This window comes from Pyrus communis, chromosome 10 (genome assembly GCF_963583255.1).
Source record: "Pyrus communis chromosome 10, drPyrComm1.1, whole genome shotgun sequence".
In the NCBI taxonomy this organism is placed as follows: Eukaryota; Viridiplantae; Streptophyta; class Magnoliopsida; order Rosales; family Rosaceae; genus Pyrus; species Pyrus communis.
Genome location: NC_084812.1, coordinates 24,511,766 through 24,532,288, shown reverse-complemented (window position 1 = coordinate 24,532,288; position 20,523 = coordinate 24,511,766). Strand labels below are relative to the sequence as shown.

Genomic DNA, 20,523 nt, shown 5'->3' with positions numbered 1-20,523 from the left:
CCTTTCCCCATCTTTGCCACCACCTCATGCAACTCCAAATCATTTTTTTTTTCCATTGAGCACTATGGAATCCCCAACCAGATTCCCTCTAGCAATTTCCGGCAGAGGAGGACCATTCTTTTCAGCAAGTTCACCGTTTGAGCAGTACTGAAGGCATAGGTGGTGGTGGTGATGATGATGATCTACTTGTAGAATTGTGGGGGATTTTTTTGTTAGTAACATCATTACCATGTTGATTGATAAGCGCAATAGTAATTTTTTCATTGAGATTAGCCACCTTCGAGGCACTGAACATATTTGGTAGGAGTCACGCTTCTTGGGACAATAGGTAACTTTAGTCTTAGATAAAACCATGCTAAACTAGCAATATTAAACCTCCTCTCTTTGACATAGAGTTTGATCCAAAGAGTATAATGGAGGGACCATATAGATTCAGTGGCTCAAGTGATTGAAGTAGGGATCAATTTATCACTCCCAATATCGATCGGTACTAGCAAATGCAGTATAAAATACATGCTATGGTGTGTACTCAATAATGAGTGCGTGTGACATGTCCTTGTACGTAAACATTCTATTCACCTTTGCAATGTGGCAATTGGTATACACCTTTGCACGCATTAACGAGTGTAGTTCTTCAGAGAGGTCGATAAAGTACCACTTGGCCGTGAGAGGGAGCCGATTTGAGCAGAGAAGCCGTAGTCAATTGGAGGTGTTCATCCTCAACGGCGATCGATGTGGTTGGTTGAAGGCTTGAGCGAACTCGGTGTGAAGGGGAAGTCATCGTCTTCAATTTTGAGAATGGTGAGAGTGAGTGAGATAACATCTGGAGATCGTCACGCTTTTTGGAGTCTCTCCCTCCCCAGTTTCATTTTCCTCGCAATTGCAGGCTGTAATTGTTTTAGGGACCGGAAGAAAAATGGGACTTTTTTAGGGGGAAGCGAAGGGTGGAAGTGTATATCGGGGGTTTTGATAGTTTCCTAATCAATTAACGTGGGTTTTTGAATTTCTTAGACAAAACATCTAAGGTTTTTAGAGATTTGATCAAACTACTTTTCTTCAATTTTAATTAATTTACTGATTAAATCTAATATATAATAAATTACTAAAATCTTGCACAAGAATATATTGTTAATTTATGTGCATTAATTCAATATATTTCAAAAAAAAAAAAAAAACAATAAGATTTCTATAATAACAAAAACAAGTTGAGTTGTCGGTGCAAAAACGATGATGGGTTTTTTAACAAAAAGAAAAACCAAATGGTTATATTTTAAACGTACCAATGTACTCCAAATGATATATATATATATATATATATATATATATATATATATATATATTCATTTATTGATGTCCTATGTATTAAAAATAGCGTACTGATAATTTGGTACATTATTGGTATGTTATGTAATCTAAATTTGTGTACAAATTAGTACTTTGATATGTTATTTGTTATTTGTTTAGATACGTACCAAGCTACTGGTATGTTTATATTGTCATAATTTTGGTATGTGAAAAGTTAATGGCATGTTATGTGTAACCCTAAAACTTATTGGTACGTTTCAAGACAATATGGGTACATTTCGACATGTGTACATTTCAATTTAGTAAGCACACATTTTAGTTAGGTATGAATCCATTTTAATTTAGCATAGGAACGTTTCAACTTGAGAATAAATTATGTTGGTACATGTCAATGTTTATTTTTAAAGAACGATGGTACAAACAATTTTTGAAAACTAAGTTACAAATAATTTAGATATGTTGAAATTTCTTAAATAATTTAGATATATAATAGAATCCTTAAATTGAGGAAGAGATGAGATTCCTTAAAAATAGCAATTACTTGATTAATATTACTGAGTGTATTTTTGACATAAAATTGTATTTAAATTGAATCTAAAAAAAACTTAAGTTAAGAATATATATAGAACTTAAAAATAGGGTTTAATCAAAAGTGAAAGCACTTTAATCTAAAATAGGAAAGTAACAAATGTTTAATTAAAAAAAGTCTAATTTTTTTTTAAAATAATTTTAAAATGAGTTCATTTTTAAGATTTGATTAAAGAGCTATGATCAATTGCCACAACATCATTTTTCTATTTTTTAAATTGCATGTTATTAGTTTAAAAGCATCTTCACCGTGCAACTAATTGCCTACGGTTTAGAAAATTTAATTTGCCCAATCCCTTGAATTCCATCTCAATTAATGACTTTTTTCTATAAAAAATTAATTAATTAAAATAATTCCTCAGTATTAGTTAAAAAAAGCAACTAAATAATTCATTTGAAATCTAAATATACCGACTTTTAGTACGTTTAGATTTCAAATGAACAATAAACCATACCGATAGTTATGTACCTGATAACTACTTTTTAAATATTCAATTTTATTTACTAAAATAAATATTATAATTAATATACAGTAAAAAAGATATGATGAAATCATCATAAAGAGATGCATAATAAATGCATTAATAATAGGAGGAAAAAATGAAATGCCAAAGAAATAACTTGAAGTTTACAAAATAATAATAATAATAATAATAACGTGAAGAAATAAACCTTTTTTTTTTTTTGAGAAAAATGAAGAAATAAACTTTAAATAAAATAAAATAAAATATTTAATCAATTTTTTATAAAGAAGATATGTTTATTAAATTATTTTCTTTAAGGTTACGTAACGGTACACTTTCTTGTGCGGAAAGTAATAGATGGGGATTCCAAAGGTCAAATGGTTTTATTCGATGTGTATATAAAAGCCTAGTTACTAGGGTTTGTTCACAGATAGAGAGAAAGAGAGAGAGAGAGAGAGAGCCGTGAGTGTGTGTTTTAGGGTTTGATATCAATTATCTAAATCTCTCCCACTTGCCTGCCTGGTGATTCCTGCCGCGCCGATCAATCCGTCAGTTTCACCATGTATCTCAAAAAAACCATCAGCAACCTAACCGATGTCGCACTCAGAATTACCAAGCAGCTGCTCACGACCGAAGGCAAAGGGAAGAACATGGTGTACTCGCCGCTGTCCCTCCAGGTCCTGTTGTCTTCGGTAACTGCAGGATCTAAGGGTCCAACCAAGAAACAGTTGCTCTCTTTCCTCAAGTCCAAGTCCTCCGATGAACTCAACTCCCACTTCTCCCATCTTGTCCCTCTGGTCTTGTCCGACGGATCCACTAGAGGTGGTCCCTGCGTGAACTGTGCCAATAGCCTTTGGGTTGAGCAGTCTCTCACTGTCAAACCTTCTTTCAAACGCATGTTGGTCAATGATTACAATGCGGTCATCAAAGAAGTTAGCTTTGGAACCGACCCTGACAAAGCGCGGGTTCAAGTGAACTCATGGACCAAAAAGGAGACGAAGGGCCTTATCCCTGAGGCTCTCCCTCCTGGGTCAGTTGATGAAAATACCATGCTTTTACTTTTAAATACGATATACTTCAAGGGAGTTTGGAGCGATCAGTTTGATCCATCGGCGACAAAAGAGCGCAAATTTCGCCTTCTCGATGGTAGTACTGTTGAGGCGCCGTTCATGATAGAAAGCTACGGATGGCATTATGTGAAAGCCTTTGACGACTTCAAAGTCTCAAAGCTTCCTTACAAGCAAGGCAAAGACAAGGAGAGGCGGTTTTCTATGTACTTTTTACTTCCAAATTCAAGAAGTGGGCTCCCAGCTTTGGTCGAGAGAGTTTGTTCTGAACCTGAATTCTTAGATTGCCATCTCCCCGAAATACAACGTGAACCTGGGGCCTTGAAAATCCCAAAGTTTAAGATTAAGTCTAACTTTTTAGCTTCCGAAATACTCATGAAGTTAGGACTGGTGTTGCCTTTCGACGGTAATGGTGATTTCAGTGAGATAGTGGAGTCGGGCATTGGTGACGCCGAAATAATCCACAAGTCCGTCATTGAAGTTGACGAAGGTGGTACAAAAGCTGCAGCTGTTTCTATTGTTCACTGTGGTGAGGCAGATTGTGCTGGACAACTGATTAAAACCATAGACTTTGTGGCTGATCACCCATTCATGTTTTTTATCAGAGAGGAAATAACTGGAACTGTTTTGTTCATTGGTCACGTGCTCAATCCACTTGAAGAATGATTTTATCATGGGAAAGCATCAGAACCAACTCTCCTGTTGGTTTGCTTCTCAAGTCTAGTAGTTCATGCAATTAAGATCAACTAGTACTCTTTACTTTCTGGTGATGATTTTTATTCTTGTTATCTTTTGAAATATTGGTTTTGATGGAATGTAATCCGACTAGTACGATCTTTACTTGTTAAAATCTTTGCGAAACATTAATTCTGTTAAGAAAGTATGAATCAATAGTGTTACATTCATGCAATAATCTTGCTAATTAATCTAGCATACGAAGGCGCACAATGCAATCAGAGTCTCATCTTTTTACATCGGCAAATCCAGGACATGTGGGGAGACGTACGTGCCTTTTACTTAAGGACAAACAAATCCTTCTCGAGGATTCATCAGTCGGAAAGAGAGAAACAGAACTCCTTGCAAGTTTTGTTCCTCCATTAAAGCATCTATTTCTTGTTTTATCCCCAAAAACCCCCAACATCTCACGGACCATTTTGTCTTCTTTTTCGTTCATGTTCAAATAGTGATGAAGGTCCAGATCTAGTGGATTACTTGCCAATGATGCTACAAGGCTGTAATCTGTACCTTTCCCTTACTTTTTCATATCAGTAGGAAGAGCACATAAGGTGAGATTAAGATATTGCATGCCTTTTGAAATATTGCTTGTGTTTGGGTTGGAACTAATTGGCAACATGTCTGCAACAGTCAAATCTGAATTATGTATGTGGAGAACAAGATGTTATGATCCTAAACATACAAGACTTTTTATGCTTTTCTAGTGAATAGAAAATGGCTACGGCATTTCAAAGACTATGCGTAACGTGTAGGTTTCAGCAAATTGAACTAAAGAGAGAAGGACATGGAGGCATGGATACATCAACCACTCCTTCAAGCCTGCTCAACAGCCTTTTCATGTCATTTCTTGCCTCCTTCTCATCCTCCAACAGCTTCTTTAATGTTTTTCCCTTGTAGCAATCGTAAACCCAATCCGTTAGTATCGCTTGTTCTTCGTTTTCCCTTTCCATTCAAGGCTGCTCCTGCAACAGATAATCTCCAATAACATGACCCCGTAACTATAAACATCAACCTTTGCAGTAATCGGAATATTCCTGAACCATTCTGGTGCAAGATATCCTCTAGTCCCCCTGATGACTGAATTACTAGGAGTTTGATCACTCCGCAGCCAATCCAAAGTCTGAAATCCTTGACGTGAATGAATCATTTAGAAGTGTGTTGCAGGGCCTGATATTGCAGTGGATGATCTGCGTGCTACACTCCTCGTGCAGGTAATATGCTAGATGTGCTCGATTGGGTGAGATTTTTGAATTAGATCGTGCTACTTTGACATGAGTTCCTCTTGCAATGCCAGAAAAATTTTGGATTCGTTTGTTCGGTTCCAATCAGGCGTTGAAATCCCAAGGAGAAAGCCTCTATCCCTGTAATTTAGGCTACGTTTGTAGGAGGAATTTGTAAGTACCAAGAGATTTACAAATGAATCACAGTACACTAGATGAACCCCCTGACGCTTGCAACTCTCTCATCCAAATAATGAATGGCAATAAAGCTACTGCCAATTCGTTTACAGACAAAATAAAACACCAACGAGAAAAGCTTTAGAGAAATGGACTAAAAGAATGTATTAACTAGCAAGATTAAGGGTTCAATTTGTACATCAATATATATAACCTTGTATATACATATACCTCTACAGCTTGTCAACTGCACATATATGAAACACAAATGGCAAACTGCCACGTCGTTCTTCGCCTCCCTTGTGTCTCGTATATAATTAACGGTAGGGAAAGGCAATTTCCCCCGATTCCTATCTATCCGTCTCTTGTAATCTTCTGTATTTAACAAAGCAAATTGTCCTTTCAGAGCCCATTACAACAAAGGTATAGTTTTCAGGCAGATCTGATTGCATGCTGCCGTAACAATGCAATTCCCGCTTGTCTGCACAGTCGAGAGGGAGAAAACCCCGATAGGCAGAGGAAGCCCGTGAAAAGAAACACAAGTTGGAAAAGTTCAGTCATGTCCTTTCATCAAGAGAAATATCAGCAGGGTCTCCAATCCACGGCTTCCCTTCTCTCCATCGGAACTTAATCCTTAACTTCCCATTTGCGTCGACCCCCACTACCTGTCCTTTGCTCGCGTGGGTCTCCATTCCCCAACCCCACCGTGGGGTCACCAGCCCTTCTCTAATCCTCACTTTGTCCCCCACTTTAAACGGCCTAACCCGTTCCATTTCCGATGCCTTGCAAAGCCACAACCTCTCTGTGAAGCAAAACGCCACCCAGAGCTCCTCATTTTCCATCCGATGCACAAGCCCAACACTTGAACGATTCACCTCTCCCCACTGGTGGGCTGGAGTTGAAACTGATGTTTTAACCCTAACCCAGTCACCGATGTGAAGCTCCTCTTCCTCCACAAGTTCCACTTCTGATGGATCCAGCATCCAAGCTTTTGAACCAGCTGGAGTGTATATTCTCAGCTTGCCATCAGCATCAATTGTGGATATGGTTCCAAGACTTGCATGGCTGTGGCCTGACCACCCAAATCTTGGCTGCTTGACAGACAGCTTAACCCTAACCTTCTGGCTAACCATCAGCCTGTTCACCCTTTCAAGAGCAGAGGTAGGCCCAACCCATTTTTCTTGCTCCCCACAGAATCCAACGGATGTGGTTCCATCCCATGTATCTGCATCGTATCCCAATCCTTGCACCACTCCAACACTACCCGGTCCAATGGATTTCCAAGCACCTGCTTGATCTTCTAATCTCACCCACTCTCCAACTTCAAATATCTGCTCCATTTCAAGATCTGCAGGATCTCCTCTCCACAACCCCGGCAAACCAGAGAAAGCCACTCTCACTTCCCCATCAGCATGAACGCTAGTTATGACGCCTCGAGAATCAGGTTGAGCCCCTCTCCAGCCCCATCTTGGTTCAACGAGCCCAGTCCGGAACCGGACATACTGCCCAATTTTAAAGCATGGGACCTTTTCAACATCTGTGTAATGAGTTATCCACCTGCCTTTACGGAAACAACAAGCCAACTCCAGGTAACCTGTATCTTGAACACTGTGCACGACAGCTAAACTTTCCTTTCCAACGCTGTTCCAGTCATAGCTTGGTCGAGTTCCCAGGCTTGGTTTTGAACGTACCCAGTCACCAACTTCAAATCCAGAAAGTCGTTCCGCATCTCCAGGAGAAACTTTCCACAAGCTCTGTCGGCCAGTGACTCTTGTCTACATAACAAACAAGCAAAAGGGTCCTGTTAATGGTTGTTGAATTCTGCACGTACACAGAAGCATATAATATATAGTTGCAGAAATTGTCATGCACCAGCAGAAAACAAAAAATGTTCTACAACTAATTTAACCGAAAAAATGGAAGTGTTCATTTAGCAAAAGTTCCTTTTTTAATTTCATTTTTTATGTATCTTCAATTAAAAAGAGAAAGGGATGAGACAGACGGGTTAAGAAGACATGAGATAAGATAAACTTCAACAGAAAACTAAGACATTAGAATTTTGAAACATTTTAGGTATTGTTCCTCCTCTCCCTTGATCTCTTTCTCTCGTCCTCCGCTCATATAAGATATTGTATATATGTCTAAGATAAGAATTCTTACATTCAAAGCTCCATCCATATCAATCCTAACAATTTTTCCAACAGTTGCTGGACTTTCATTTGACCATCCAAGTCTTGGCTGAGTAACAGATGATATCATGTGAATCTCTTGCCCCACTTCAAAAGGGGGCACCTTTTCCACATCTGTGACAGAACAAGAAAAAGGCTTGCTCCTGAAGCAGAAGGCGACACCCATATCACCATCTTCCTCCAAGCTATGAATTATCCCAACACTGTTCCTTGTGATATCCTCCCATCCATATCTGGGGGATGGTACAGAAGCTTTGACTCTAACCCAGTCACCTACCTGCATGGTAGAAACGGCAATATGTGGATAAGAAGAAGAATAAAAAATGCCATCCTGTTGTATTTTTTTAATAAATAAAATATGAATGAAAAATTAGATATTACCTTGAAATCTTCCACCTTCTCCATGTCAGAAGGATCAGACTGCCATGGTATTGGTCGATTTGGTATTTCAATTACCAGGAGCCCATCATTCTCTATCTCACTTATTTTTCCAACACTATGGTGTGTCTCACCACCCCATGCATACCTAGGCTCTGCAACAGATCGCTTCACACATACCCTGTCACCAATCTTCAAAGTAAACACTATTAGTGTTTGAAAAGACTACGAATAAGAACTGTACAACAAATATCAACATATCTCGCTCACCCTGAAAGGAGTTACAAGCTCAACCTCCTCTGGTTCACAATGCCATGGACTTGGAAGATAGCTTAATTCCAGCAACAGACTACTATCCGGTCTTATGCAATACACAATACCAATGCTACCAGGTGTAACAGATCCTAATCCGTGCTTTGCAGTTGTAAGAGTGGGGCGAATTCGAACCCAGTCCCCAACCTTGAATTCTTCAACTCTCTCCATCTCTGCTGGATCAGCTTTCCACCCTCTGGAGGCTCCGGGAAAGCCAACACGTAGGATACCATCATCATCGACACATAATACAGTACCAATGCTATCGCGAGACTGGCCACGCCACCCAAATCTGATAACCAAACAAGGTTTAGTCAACAAATTTATCACGTTGAATAAGGATTACAAGTTGATATAAGAAGGCGCATATAAAAAGGACTTAAATATGACAGAGGCAGAAGTAAAACCTCAACACAAGATAAAGTGTATCAGATGCCATCACTTGGGAAGACTAAGAACTAATGAACTACTTGACCACAAAGAAAAACAAAAAAACTAACCACGCAACAATGCATGAGCTGTTTACTCAAGTAAGCTTAAAAAATTGTTTAGGTAATGAGTTGGTTAAATAATCTAAAAGTCCAATCAACCAAACTATTAAGTACTTCAGTCTGTTTTAATCTATGGTACCTAGGAAAAAATAATCCTGAAGATTGAGGTAAATCAGTATGAGGGGCTGTGACCAAAAAATGTATAGTCTTCTATTTTTTTTTTTTTTTTGCACGGGCTCTGGAGTAGAACCCGTTATTGGGTATGTGGTATCAGGCATGACTGGTCTCTGAACTGCATAAATACTTTATCCTACACTTGGACCAGTAGATTTTGCAAGAAATGTGAATCAACCTTACAATCCCATAATTACTACAAGCAATATAAGTGGTTTCACTAGTGAATAATTATAATATTTCAAAGAGAGAACCTAAAATATTGATCCTTCCTTTCTTAAAAAGTGAAAATTTGAATTTTAACAAGGGAGTTGCAGTATGAAAATTACATTCAGGATCAAAGAACAAGAGAAGCTATTCAAAAGTAGATACTACCAAAATCTAATTGAATATGGATGCATATAGAAACTAATCAGATTCAAACCTGGGTTCTTTGACATCTGGTTTCAGCTGGACATGCTGACCCCTGTCTAAGGGAATAACTTTTACAACTTCATTCACCGAAACACGAGCCTCTCCAGAACAAAATGATACTATCAAATGGTCCTTATCTGGGGCACCTTGCACAAAGCCAACACTTCTATGTTTTGCATCTTGCCAGCCATACATAGGAGCTGTTATACTTCTTTTAAATTTGACCCAGTCTCCTACATCAAATCTAGACCATAGAGAAAACAAGAAATATGGAATCTATTAGTCGCAAGGGTGTATAAGACATGCAAAAAATATCAAAAAACAGCACAATGGTATCATCTCTTCTCACGATGTAGGAGACAGACGCACTCCCCGATTTACAAGTGCCTCCATTAGATCTTCAGATATCCATTCCCGAGGAAGTGTCTCCAAAAAGTCACGTAAAGTCTTGCCACTGCCATCAAAGTCAAATGCATAAGTTGGTCATATAGTAGATAGCTTACCCTAAGCCTTCCCACATTTTTGTAGTTCCAAAAAGTTCTCATTAAACGCAAAAGTATAAAGGCCTAATAGTCATCAATAAGTCATCCACAACCATGTAATTGTATTAGCCATTATTTGTTTCTTGGGAAAAAACAGCTGTTAAAGTTCAACTGCTTAATAGAAAACAAAGCTGAAAGAGGACAATCTCTTGCAAATGAAGGTCAAGCCACCCAAAAGTGCGATGCATTTATTGGCACTTGCCTGTGATTTCTAGCTTCAACAGCAGCATCAGGATTTCTAAGCATGACAATAAGCCATTCGAGATTTTCACGTATCATTTTTGCTGCATCTGCTGCTATATGGAAAGCATTGTCACCTTCGTCATCCTAATAACAATGAGCAAAATACATTGTAAGAAAGGAGCTCCTAGCATTAATTATTCCTATTGGTTCACAATTATTATAACTCCCTAAATTAGTATGGTTGGAGTTGCAATTTTATAGGAGCTCCAAAAATAACTTTCTAGTCTTTTAGCTAAAATTTGAATTGAAAATACAGAGCATGATTGGAGATGCTCTGACTGGCTCCTCATAGCATCGCCTCAACGTGCATATATCAAATTGGAGTCTCTGTTTAGAAGACTATATGCATTCAACATAACATGCGGGCATTATATCAAAACTCAGTTCCAACAAAGAAAAGATTGAGATACCATGAGAATGTATAACTGACAAAACAATTCAATTTCAAGTGATTGAAGAAAAACCTGCAAATTATAATTAGCTCCAGCTGATAGAAGCAGTCCAACACATGACTTTGCCCCTCTGGCCAATGCTACGTGAAGAGGAATTGTATTTTGTACATTCCGAATGTTCACATCAACTCCAGCATCAAGTATAATCTACCAAGAAAAAACAAAGTTTTCCAAAGTGTCGATACTTCAATAATGCACAGAGAGGATAGATGACCAAAAATCATGAAATGGGGTTTAGATTCTGATATTATGTAGTAGGAAGCTCTCTTCCATACCTTGACCAACTCAACTTCATTGGCCATTGAAGCTGTATGCAAAGCTGTCCGTCCATGCTGCAAATCTTGAGCAGTTGGATCTGCTCCAGAAGCAAGCAAAATTTGCACAATTTCTCTTCCTTCTACAACCAGCATCAGGTATAAATATCAATACTAATAGTAACATAAATTTCTTAATTGCTTCAAGTAGAACACTTGAAGAAAGAAATACAATTAATTTTACCTATCCACTAGTGTACTTAAACATAAAAACCAACAAGGAAAGAGCTACAAAGAAGCAAACTAATTTATCTCAAAACAATAGATGATACAATATTCTATATCGAAGAGAAAGGAGGAGAAGAAGGGGGGGGGGGGGGGGGGGGGGGGGTGGGGAAGAGTTTAATACGACAATTTTTAATTGTTGACGTATTGACATAACATTTGGGATTCAAAATTTAAGTGCCCACCCTACAAGTCATCATGGCTGGATAAAACAATTGCGAAAACATTTACTTGTTGGAAAAAAAATGGGATTCAAGATTTAAGTGCCCGCCTAACAAGGTCATCATGGCAAGATAAAATGTCAACCAAGGAAAAGTTCTTAATCTGTGCCCTCCCTACAAGTCATCATGGCCGGATAAAACATTTATTTGTTGAAAAAAAAAAAAAAAAAAAAAAAAAGGGGATTCAAGATTTAAGTGCCCGCCTTACCAGTCATCATGGGCGGATAAAATGTGAACCAAGGGAAAGTTCTTAATCTGTATCTATAGACCTATTAGCTAGATCTCTAGACCAGTTTTGGTGACGATGGACCATGGAGCTTGTATATATTCATCAACAACCATTTCAAGACTTTGGAACATGCAATCATGCATATTGCACAAAACTAGGAGAGACATCAAATTTAAAAAACATATACAATTTTTTTATGACATAAATAAATTGGCATGTGTGAGGAGATGCCAAGATGCTAGTTTCAACATTAAAAAACTGGGTAGGTACTAGGTATTGATTAGTTATATACCCATATGTCAATTATTGGATGCTATAATCACATCAACCAAAGTCCGAAAAATAATCGATATTAACCAAAGTGCCTCTAAAACTACAAAAAGAATTAGAAGTTCAGATCAATGAACCAGACATTCCAAAGATCTAAGATTACCAATTTCATGATCTTTCTTTAGAGAAGCTGCCATACACAATGCAGTGCCAACTGGACTTGGTCTATCAATTGCATCAGCAATCTCTTCTGGTGTTGCAACTTCCACCCACCTTCTAACAACAGCAACATTCCATGTTGCCACGCACAAGTGCAATGGTCTATGATACAATAAGAAATTAACAGGCAATTAAAAATCGAGACCAAAAATATATGTAGTTTGAATCCACTTGCAATTTGCAAAATCATTTAAGATAGACATGCAACTACTCTGATAACAATTTACAAGCCTATTAAAATATAACCTACAGAACAAATATGCTTAGGAAAAAAAGTGACAACTGTCAGGCATACTAAGCATGTACTTTGAATCATAGGATCAGCAAAATCATTGGGCCAAGGACTCCAGAAAGGCTCAACTAGTACAACTCATCACCTATACTGCGCACTTTGGGTATAGTTAAACAATTTTAACACATCACCAGCAGGTAAACCCTGCCTGCCTATAAATTAAGAAAGCATAAATATATTTTCTAAAACCTGATTAAGGCTCAGTGGATTGTGCACATTAAAAGTAAAAACAAAATATATAGCATACACACGTCATCAATGATTTTCATTTCCCTATAGCTTGCATGCACATGGTTCTTATATCTGGAAAAAAATGAAAATCAACTGTGTACTTACGTAAACTTTTCTGAATTCAAAACACACATTGACCTAGAGCCCCCATTTTCCAGAACAACAAGGGCACAATCTGTATATTTCTTCGCAACAGCTCTATGCAATACAGATTCACCTTCCTCATCCACCGCATTAGGATCTGCTCCAGCCATTAGTAACTCCTGAGATCATACAAAGTATATTTTAAGAGTACACCTTTCAAGAACCTTATGAAGTAAAAATGAAATATCATTAAAAATCCAACTGACACATACACGCATACAATCAGGTTGGCCATGATAGGCACAGACATGAGCAACAGAGGGACCAAAGCCTTCTCGCAACCTAGATCTCACATTAGCACCTCTGTTAATGAGAGCATGAACGCATTCTGGGGATCCAGCTACTAATGCAAAAACAAGTGGAGGATCCCCATCTTTGTCCAAGACATCCACATTGGCCTCTTGATACTCCAAAATAGAATTAACAAGTTCTGCACTACCGCGTCTACAGGCCAAATGGAGAGCAGTTTGGCCATCAGCATTTTGAGCTTCTAATAGAGACAATATTGTGCTGTTATCACTCTCTGCTGAGGCCTTTTGAAGCAGATCTCTGGACAACCAAAGAAGTGTGACAAGGAGAATAAGTCAAAAAGTTTGTGTTTAAGAAAAATATAGCTCAAATAATTCTTTGACAAAGTGCACTAACCTAACACCGCGCACATCCCCTTCAGACACAAGTCTATGCAGAAGGGTGGGGTTACCCTGAAAAACTTCTGATTTGGATACAGGAGATGGTTCCATCACATTTGATCCAGAGGATTTAGCTAAAACACTGTTCAAACACTCGAGATATAAGTTTTTTCCCCTTTTGATGTAAATCTTACGAAATTGGCTAGAACACAGTGAGTTACGCTATTTCTTCTGCCCTCAGGGATTAATCAGATACCCCAAGTTATTAAAAATTTATATTGTATAGCGTAACTCACTGTGATCTATCTGAACTATCTGAAATGTTCATTTCTAAGACCTCCCAAAGGATCATCCTTCCAGAACCCCCAAAATTGAAAATCGTTTAGTCATCTAACTGTAGCACAACAAATAGACGAACACATTGTTTCCAATAAACAACGAGGTGTTCATAATGATAATCCAATGGCAAAACAATTTCCAATTTTGCTTTACTGTTCGGATCACTGAACCACATTGTGAGTGGCCCCAATAATGGGATCCCTTTTTAGTATTCATCAAAAGTGATCATATTAAAGGCAGTTGTTTATATATAATTATAATGTTTGTGTGTCTCTGTCTCATCCAACGATATCAGCTAGGATTGGTTAAGTCAAGCTACTACGAATAAAAATACCAGAAACTTCAGGGGCACGATCAGAACTTTGAATTCTTACTTATCAGGACTTGCAGGAGGGCTGCGTGGTATCTCCTGCAAATGGCGAAGAAAAGTGGCAAGCATTGAATTAAAAGATGGTCTTTTCGATGCCTTGAACTGCAGGCACTCGCCAATCATTTTCCACAATTCTCTAGGTATCCCAACACCTACTACACTTGCATATTGTGGGGGTAGTTTCCGAGTCTTGATTACAGCCCGATAAATTTCCTCAGTGCTTAAACCAGCCCATCTGCACAATGAATTTCAACTTGTACTAAAAATCATTTCACAAGGGGAAAACGAATGAGAACTTTCAAATATACAGTATGTTGCTCCACATACGGAATGGAACCAGTGCACATTTCTACCAATGTACAACCAAAACTCCATGCATCTGACTCAGCAGAAATACCAATAGCATCCTCCCAAAATGGATTCAATAACTTCTTCACTGGCTCCCATGCCTCTGGAGCTGCATAGTGGGGGCTAAGCATTGTACACTCCATACAAGAATGGATCCTTGAGGTGTCACACTCCAATCGAGCTTTCCGGCAGGAAGGTTTCTTCAGAATTGCAGCAACTCCATAATCAGAAACTACCGCGTGACCACTTTCATCCAAAAGAAGATTGGACGGTTTTAGATTCATACAAATGACACCTGCCGCATGAAGTTCAGCCACTCCTCGTGCAATGTCAGCCCCGTATCTACAAATGGCAAGCGCTCAAAACATCAAGACAAGAATTAAGCCAGCTAGTAGTTACTAATATAAGATATTATATAAACTTACACATTGGTAAGCTTGGATTGGTAAACCTCTAACTCAACTAGAACTTAAGTATGTGTGGAATAGAAGTATAAGCATATACATGACCATACTAAACATTTCAAATTAAGACAGGAGATGTGCGAAGCAAACCCGGCGCTCTCTTTTGGAAGCTGGTTGCATGGACAACAGAATAGACGTTTTGTATTTGTCGGTGAAGACACAATTTTTTCTATATTTGTTCGCAAAGACTAAGGCTCAGCGTTCAGATTCAAAGTGCATTCAGAAAACCAGAATGATATTCCAAATCATTTTTATTGTGTTAGTATTTCCCGCTCCTACCTCATAAATACAGAAATAAAGAAAGCTTCATTGTTTATGAAAGAAAAACAATTCTACAAGAATCAGTTTAAGCTTCATATCTTTCAGAACAAATGAGATATTCATTCACTATTTCCAAGTTTAAAAAGTTCTTTTTTTTTTTTTTTTTTCCTTTCAGATTCCTCATTGCTAATCAATGTAAATAGAACCTTTGCATCAGTTATCAAACATTTGTAGCACAAATGGTGGTTAAAGGAGGACAGGGTAACTACAATTAACAATTGATCTTGTATAACAATGCATTTATTATGTTGATTGCCCGTTCTATTGAAGGGAAAATTAACATGTAAGAACATTGTTATTAAGTCTCTTTTTTGACTTACTAAATTGATACAGCTGTTCACAATTTTGCAATTAATTGGAAGGTTTTATTTCCAGCTTATGGCTACAACAGTAAAGTTAATACAAACTCGACAATATTAAGAATGATATGGTTAAATCTGACAACTAATTTCAATGGATTTAAAGAATTTGCAGGAGTATTGAATGAAAGGTTATGAATAAGCTTGATCTCCATGTCAGGGGAAATTCTTGTAGGTCTCACGCAACCAGCAATCCCCATTTTTTCCATTTATACCTGTTCCGTCATGTCCATCCATTGAGAGATTACTCTCCAGTCACAAAGAAAATCCCGTAATTCAACATCAACCCTTGTGAGAAAATCAACATTCTTATAAAGTTTCTAATTCCCCGTTTCAGGGTTAAAAAAATGAGGTATATATTGGAACAGAAACTACGTTTGGCTAAGTAAGAAAGGTCAAAAATTGTCCTCCTTGAAAGCTTTTTAGCGAGGACAACATTTCTGGGAATGGAAGCCACCACAATTTGGTGATTGCAATATAACTTGCATCCTCAGTTAGCATTGAATGCGAAGGGTTATATTTGTAGTTTTAGGGCCTCACGTGGGATTATGCTATATCAAACTCAACAGAATACCATCCCACTTACATAGTAAGACATTGACAAGAATATTCGTTGGCGGGACACATACAAGGCTACCATGGACTGCAACCTAGTTAGCCTTTTGGGGACTGAAAAAATCCTCCTATAATTTTGCTTATGTTAAGTGTTTGTCTATCAAATTATACCTAGTAAACAACCCACTAAACCTAATAGCATTGAACTCACATACAGTAAGTCTCTAGCCTCTTAAGAGTAAGCCCAATCCTAAATGAACGAAAAACATAGATAGCCTACCCAATTGAAAATTCTTGACTCCGCTCTTGCAAGTAGGACTGCTTCCATGCTCATTTGTTAAAATATGCATCCACTCAACAAAATCATAATCCATGACTTAACGAATCATAAAGCACACAACTTTACCCACTAAATCAACATCCACAAGAGTTTCCTACACTCGCAAAATACCCTTATGAACTAACAATCCAGAATTACCACACAAACCAAGAAATTAAATTACTTTCCACACACTCACGCACAGTGACAGATACAAATCAGTCAGAATATAACACATTATAGAATACAAAACCCTTCAAAGAAAAAATGAAACGAAAGAAATTTGAAACCACAAAACCTTAGAATTTGCTCCAAAGTCAGCCTGCCCTCATTGCGCTGCATCTCGGACTGAACCGACCCATAACACTTATCCATAACAAGACACAAGGTGCCTTCACTTTTCATAGCCCCATGAAATGTGCACACATTCCTACACCACATCGAAGCCCACCGCAAATTATCCAGCTGCCCCATCACCCAATCCATACTCGTCTCCTCCGCCACCGCCACTTTCTTCACCGCAACCCGGTGACGGCACCTTCCACCTCCACCTCCAATGACAGCAGTCCACATTTGAACCCCGGGCTGCCTCCCCTCCCCTATCCGCCGCACCAACTTCAAGTCGTGGTGCACCGCCAGCTCGATCGCTGGTCCGCACCCACCCGAGCTCGACGTGTGGGACCCACGAGCGCACCGTCGGTCCCCATCCTCATCCTCATCGTCGTCCCCATCCTCGTCGTCCGTGTAATCGTAATCGAAATTGGAGGCGGCAGCAGACGATACACCATTGGAGCTGGAGTGAATCAAGGCGAGCACAGCGAAGTTCTTGCGGAGGGCCTGAACGGAGTTCCCGACGACGGTGACGTGGCGGCAGCGGGGGCAGACGAGGGTAGTTTCCGGACACGAAGAGAACATTTTCGACAAGCAGTCCTTGCAGAAGCCATGGCCGCACTGAAGCAAAAGCGGAACTCTTTCCTCCTCGTCGTAGCGGGTCTGGCACACCAAGCAGCACGGCACCTTCATCGGATTCCGGCTGCTTTTCTATCAGCTGAATTAATCGATCAGAATCGGGTTTCGGATTTCGGAGCTCCGGGGGAGCTCAGAAGGTCGGGTCTGGAGTGGGAAAGGGCAGATCCGTAAATAAAATGGGGAGAGAAAATGGAGATTTGAGAGAAATGAATGATCAGTTGGGGTGTTGGGCTAACAAGGAAGGTAATCTACACCAACAAGGAAAAAAGGGTTTTAGCCTTTTTAGAGAGAGAAACTAGAAAGAGAAAGAAAGAAAAGAAAGAGAGAGAAACTAGAGAGAGAGAGAGAGAGAGAGAGAGAGAGAGGAGGAGGTTGTGTCGTGTCTTCTAACTTGCAAGTTGCAACAGGTTTTTTATTTTTGCTCTTTTGATTTTTTGTTTTGGTGAAGTGATTTTTTTTTCTTACGATTTTTAATTTTAATTTTATTTGTTTTATGATTTTGTTTCGCTTTCTTTGAGCTAAAACATTTTAGGACGAAATGATATCGGTTTTATTGTATTATTGAGGTCTTCAATTCAAAGATATTTTTAACAAAACTAAGAGGTCCTTAGCCTTAAGTCAAAGGAATTCACATTCAAACTCACATTCTAAAGTCAAAGAATTCCATTTATGGTTAAAATGTCAAACACTTTGAAAATTGACATTTGAGGAAATCTACAAACAAAATTTTGAATATAATGAACGAGATGATACTCATCGACAATGAATAGTACCAACTCCCACAACAAAGATATTACAACAAAGTAGACTCAAAACTAGAAACACACCAATCCAAAATTAAAATATTCATTGAAAGATAACTCACAAATAATCTTACAAAAAAACACTTATTAACGAAAAAATAACACACAAAATAGAAATGCAGCAAGGCATAGGAACCAAAAATTAAGTTAGAAGGCTTGAAATTTGAGAAGGATTGTCATTGGAGGATAAAGTTGATGAGTTTGAGACTTAAACAATCAAATTGATAACTTGTTAAAAACATAAGGGACTACCATTTGTGGTGTAAAATTGAGGAGGGATTTGGCTAAAGTCAAAAGTTTGTCATTCAATTTCATCTTATTTAAAAAATCCATTCAACATTTAATTAACAGAACAACATTCACAATTTCAACCAAAATTTCAAAAGCCACAGGATAAACTTACAATTAAAAATTCATAAAGAAAGCAAATCGCAATTAGAAGTTTGATCTACAACATTTACTGGATCACAAAGTCCGTGTCCATCTTTATTAGCTATTTGTTTCCCTGTGTATTTGTAATGTAAATAATATGAATTAGGGTTTTTCTGTTAGTGTCCAATTATTGAAGAAATTATGCTTCTTTTTTAGGGGGATTTTGGTTATTTGATCACCATTCCTGCTCTATTATCTTTTTCCTTCTTTCTTCAGGGAGGGAAAAAGAAGAAAGAAAACCGAAATCCCAATCAATCTGATTCTGAGATAAGAGAGAGATTTATTTCAATTTTTCTTCTTAGTTGCTCTCACAGGCTACCCAGTTGTTTGCCCATTCTTCTCACAATTTTTTTTTTTTAATTTTCTACCAAGAAGATTCATCTGGGTCTCTCAAATTTGACTAATTTGTGTGACTTTTGGGTTTTTTGTAACGACCCGTCCCTAATTCTACAGAATGTCAAGGGCATTTATGTAATTTTACTTTGCTTGGGAGATATTCTGAAATGTTGCTTTTAGTCTTAATTGATGTGCCCAAGGGGAGCCAACCCTTTTGGTTTTGTCCCTAGCCCAAATCCTTCTTATTCTCTCTCTCTGGACTCTCACCCTAAAACTCTCTCCCAACTATCTCTCTTCTTCTCTAAGAGCAAGGACAATAGCACCACCCTCGCCTGAACGGCGAGCACCACTACCGTAAGCTCAGGCTAGTCACGAACCATTGCCATGATCTCCTCTGACAAGCACTTAGATGGTGCAATGGTGAACTTCGGCGAGTTCTACTTTTTCTGAATAGGTAAGGCTCGAAATACTATCGATCCTTCTTCCTTTTCAATGTCCTGGGTTGTTTTAAAGATTATAGGCGTGTTTTGCAGACATTTTGTGACAAAAAACAACTTGAGGACACTTTCCCAGTTTTTCGGCAAGAACTCGAAGCTTGAAGGCCATTTTTCGACCAACTCCGGCCACCACACGACTCCAAATTGGTATTAATCTCTTCTTTTCATCCTATCCATAGTTTGTACGTTGAAAATGGTGAAGAAATGAGCTTGAACGGAGCTCGAGAAGGGTTGCCCAATTTCCGGGCGACCTACGACCTGAAATCAGATCAACCCGACCCGATACCTTTTAAGCCAGATCCAAAACCCAACTGTACAGCCGGCCCAACCCAGACCTTTGAGCCATGCTACCAAGCCCAAACCTAAGCCTTCGGCCCACTAAACCCAATGACACGCCCGACCCTAATATTCCCTGAACACTAGGGTAGGCATGTGCTGGTTGACACTCGAAGGTGGCGAAGTCATGTTAGGATGCATGAGACTAACGAATATAAATAAATACTTATAAATTAAATGTAATTAATATGCAAATGAGGAACGTGTTTAGAGTATACAACTAATCTATAACACTAAAAAGAATAATATAAAATTGAATGAACAAGAGGATGGGTCCTACACCGATAGGACTCAAAGATTGCCGATGCGAAAGTGTCTTGACGCTGAGATTGTATGCCTTGAATCTAAGTCTTGAGGGGGCGCAAAACAAAACATGAGTGAACCAAGTTGATATATATATATATATATATATATATATATAATATTGAAACAGTTGTTTAACATACTAACCCCCAAAGTTTTATGAAAACTAATAGCATAATATATGATAGATTTGTCGAAAACCTTAGCATGCCACAAAACCTTTCATAAAACATATATCATATAGTGT

At 38.4% G+C, this 20,523-nt stretch overlaps 2 protein-coding genes across 2 annotated transcripts; one reads left to right on the top strand and one right to left on the bottom strand.

The window, feature by feature from the left end:
- Window positions 1-2,917: 2,917 nt before the first annotated feature.
- On the top strand, window positions 2,918-4,090 carry LOC137746754 (serpin-ZX-like). Its single transcript, XM_068486764.1, has one exon. It carries the CDS (start codon window positions 2,918-2,920, stop codon window positions 4,088-4,090), a length of 1,173 nt encoding a protein of 390 aa, XP_068342865.1.
- A 1,616-nt stretch (window positions 4,091-5,706) lies between these two features.
- On the bottom strand, window positions 5,707-17,887 carry LOC137746896 (E3 ubiquitin-protein ligase KEG-like). Its single transcript, XM_068486912.1, has 16 exons — window positions 16,899-17,887; window positions 14,562-14,924; window positions 14,239-14,469; window positions 13,542-13,667; window positions 13,109-13,445; window positions 12,858-13,015; window positions 12,174-12,331; window positions 11,027-11,148; window positions 10,764-10,898; window positions 10,259-10,383; window positions 9,864-9,968; window positions 9,525-9,758; window positions 8,394-8,727; window positions 8,127-8,315; window positions 7,717-8,022; window positions 5,707-7,331 (listed from the first exon to the last, which is right to left on the bottom strand). Exons 1-16 carry the CDS (start codon window positions 17,621-17,623, stop codon window positions 6,114-6,116), a joined length of 4,866 nt encoding a protein of 1,621 aa, XP_068343013.1. The 5' UTR covers window positions 17,624-17,887; the 3' UTR covers window positions 5,707-6,113.
- Window positions 17,888-20,523: the final 2,636 nt, after the last annotated feature.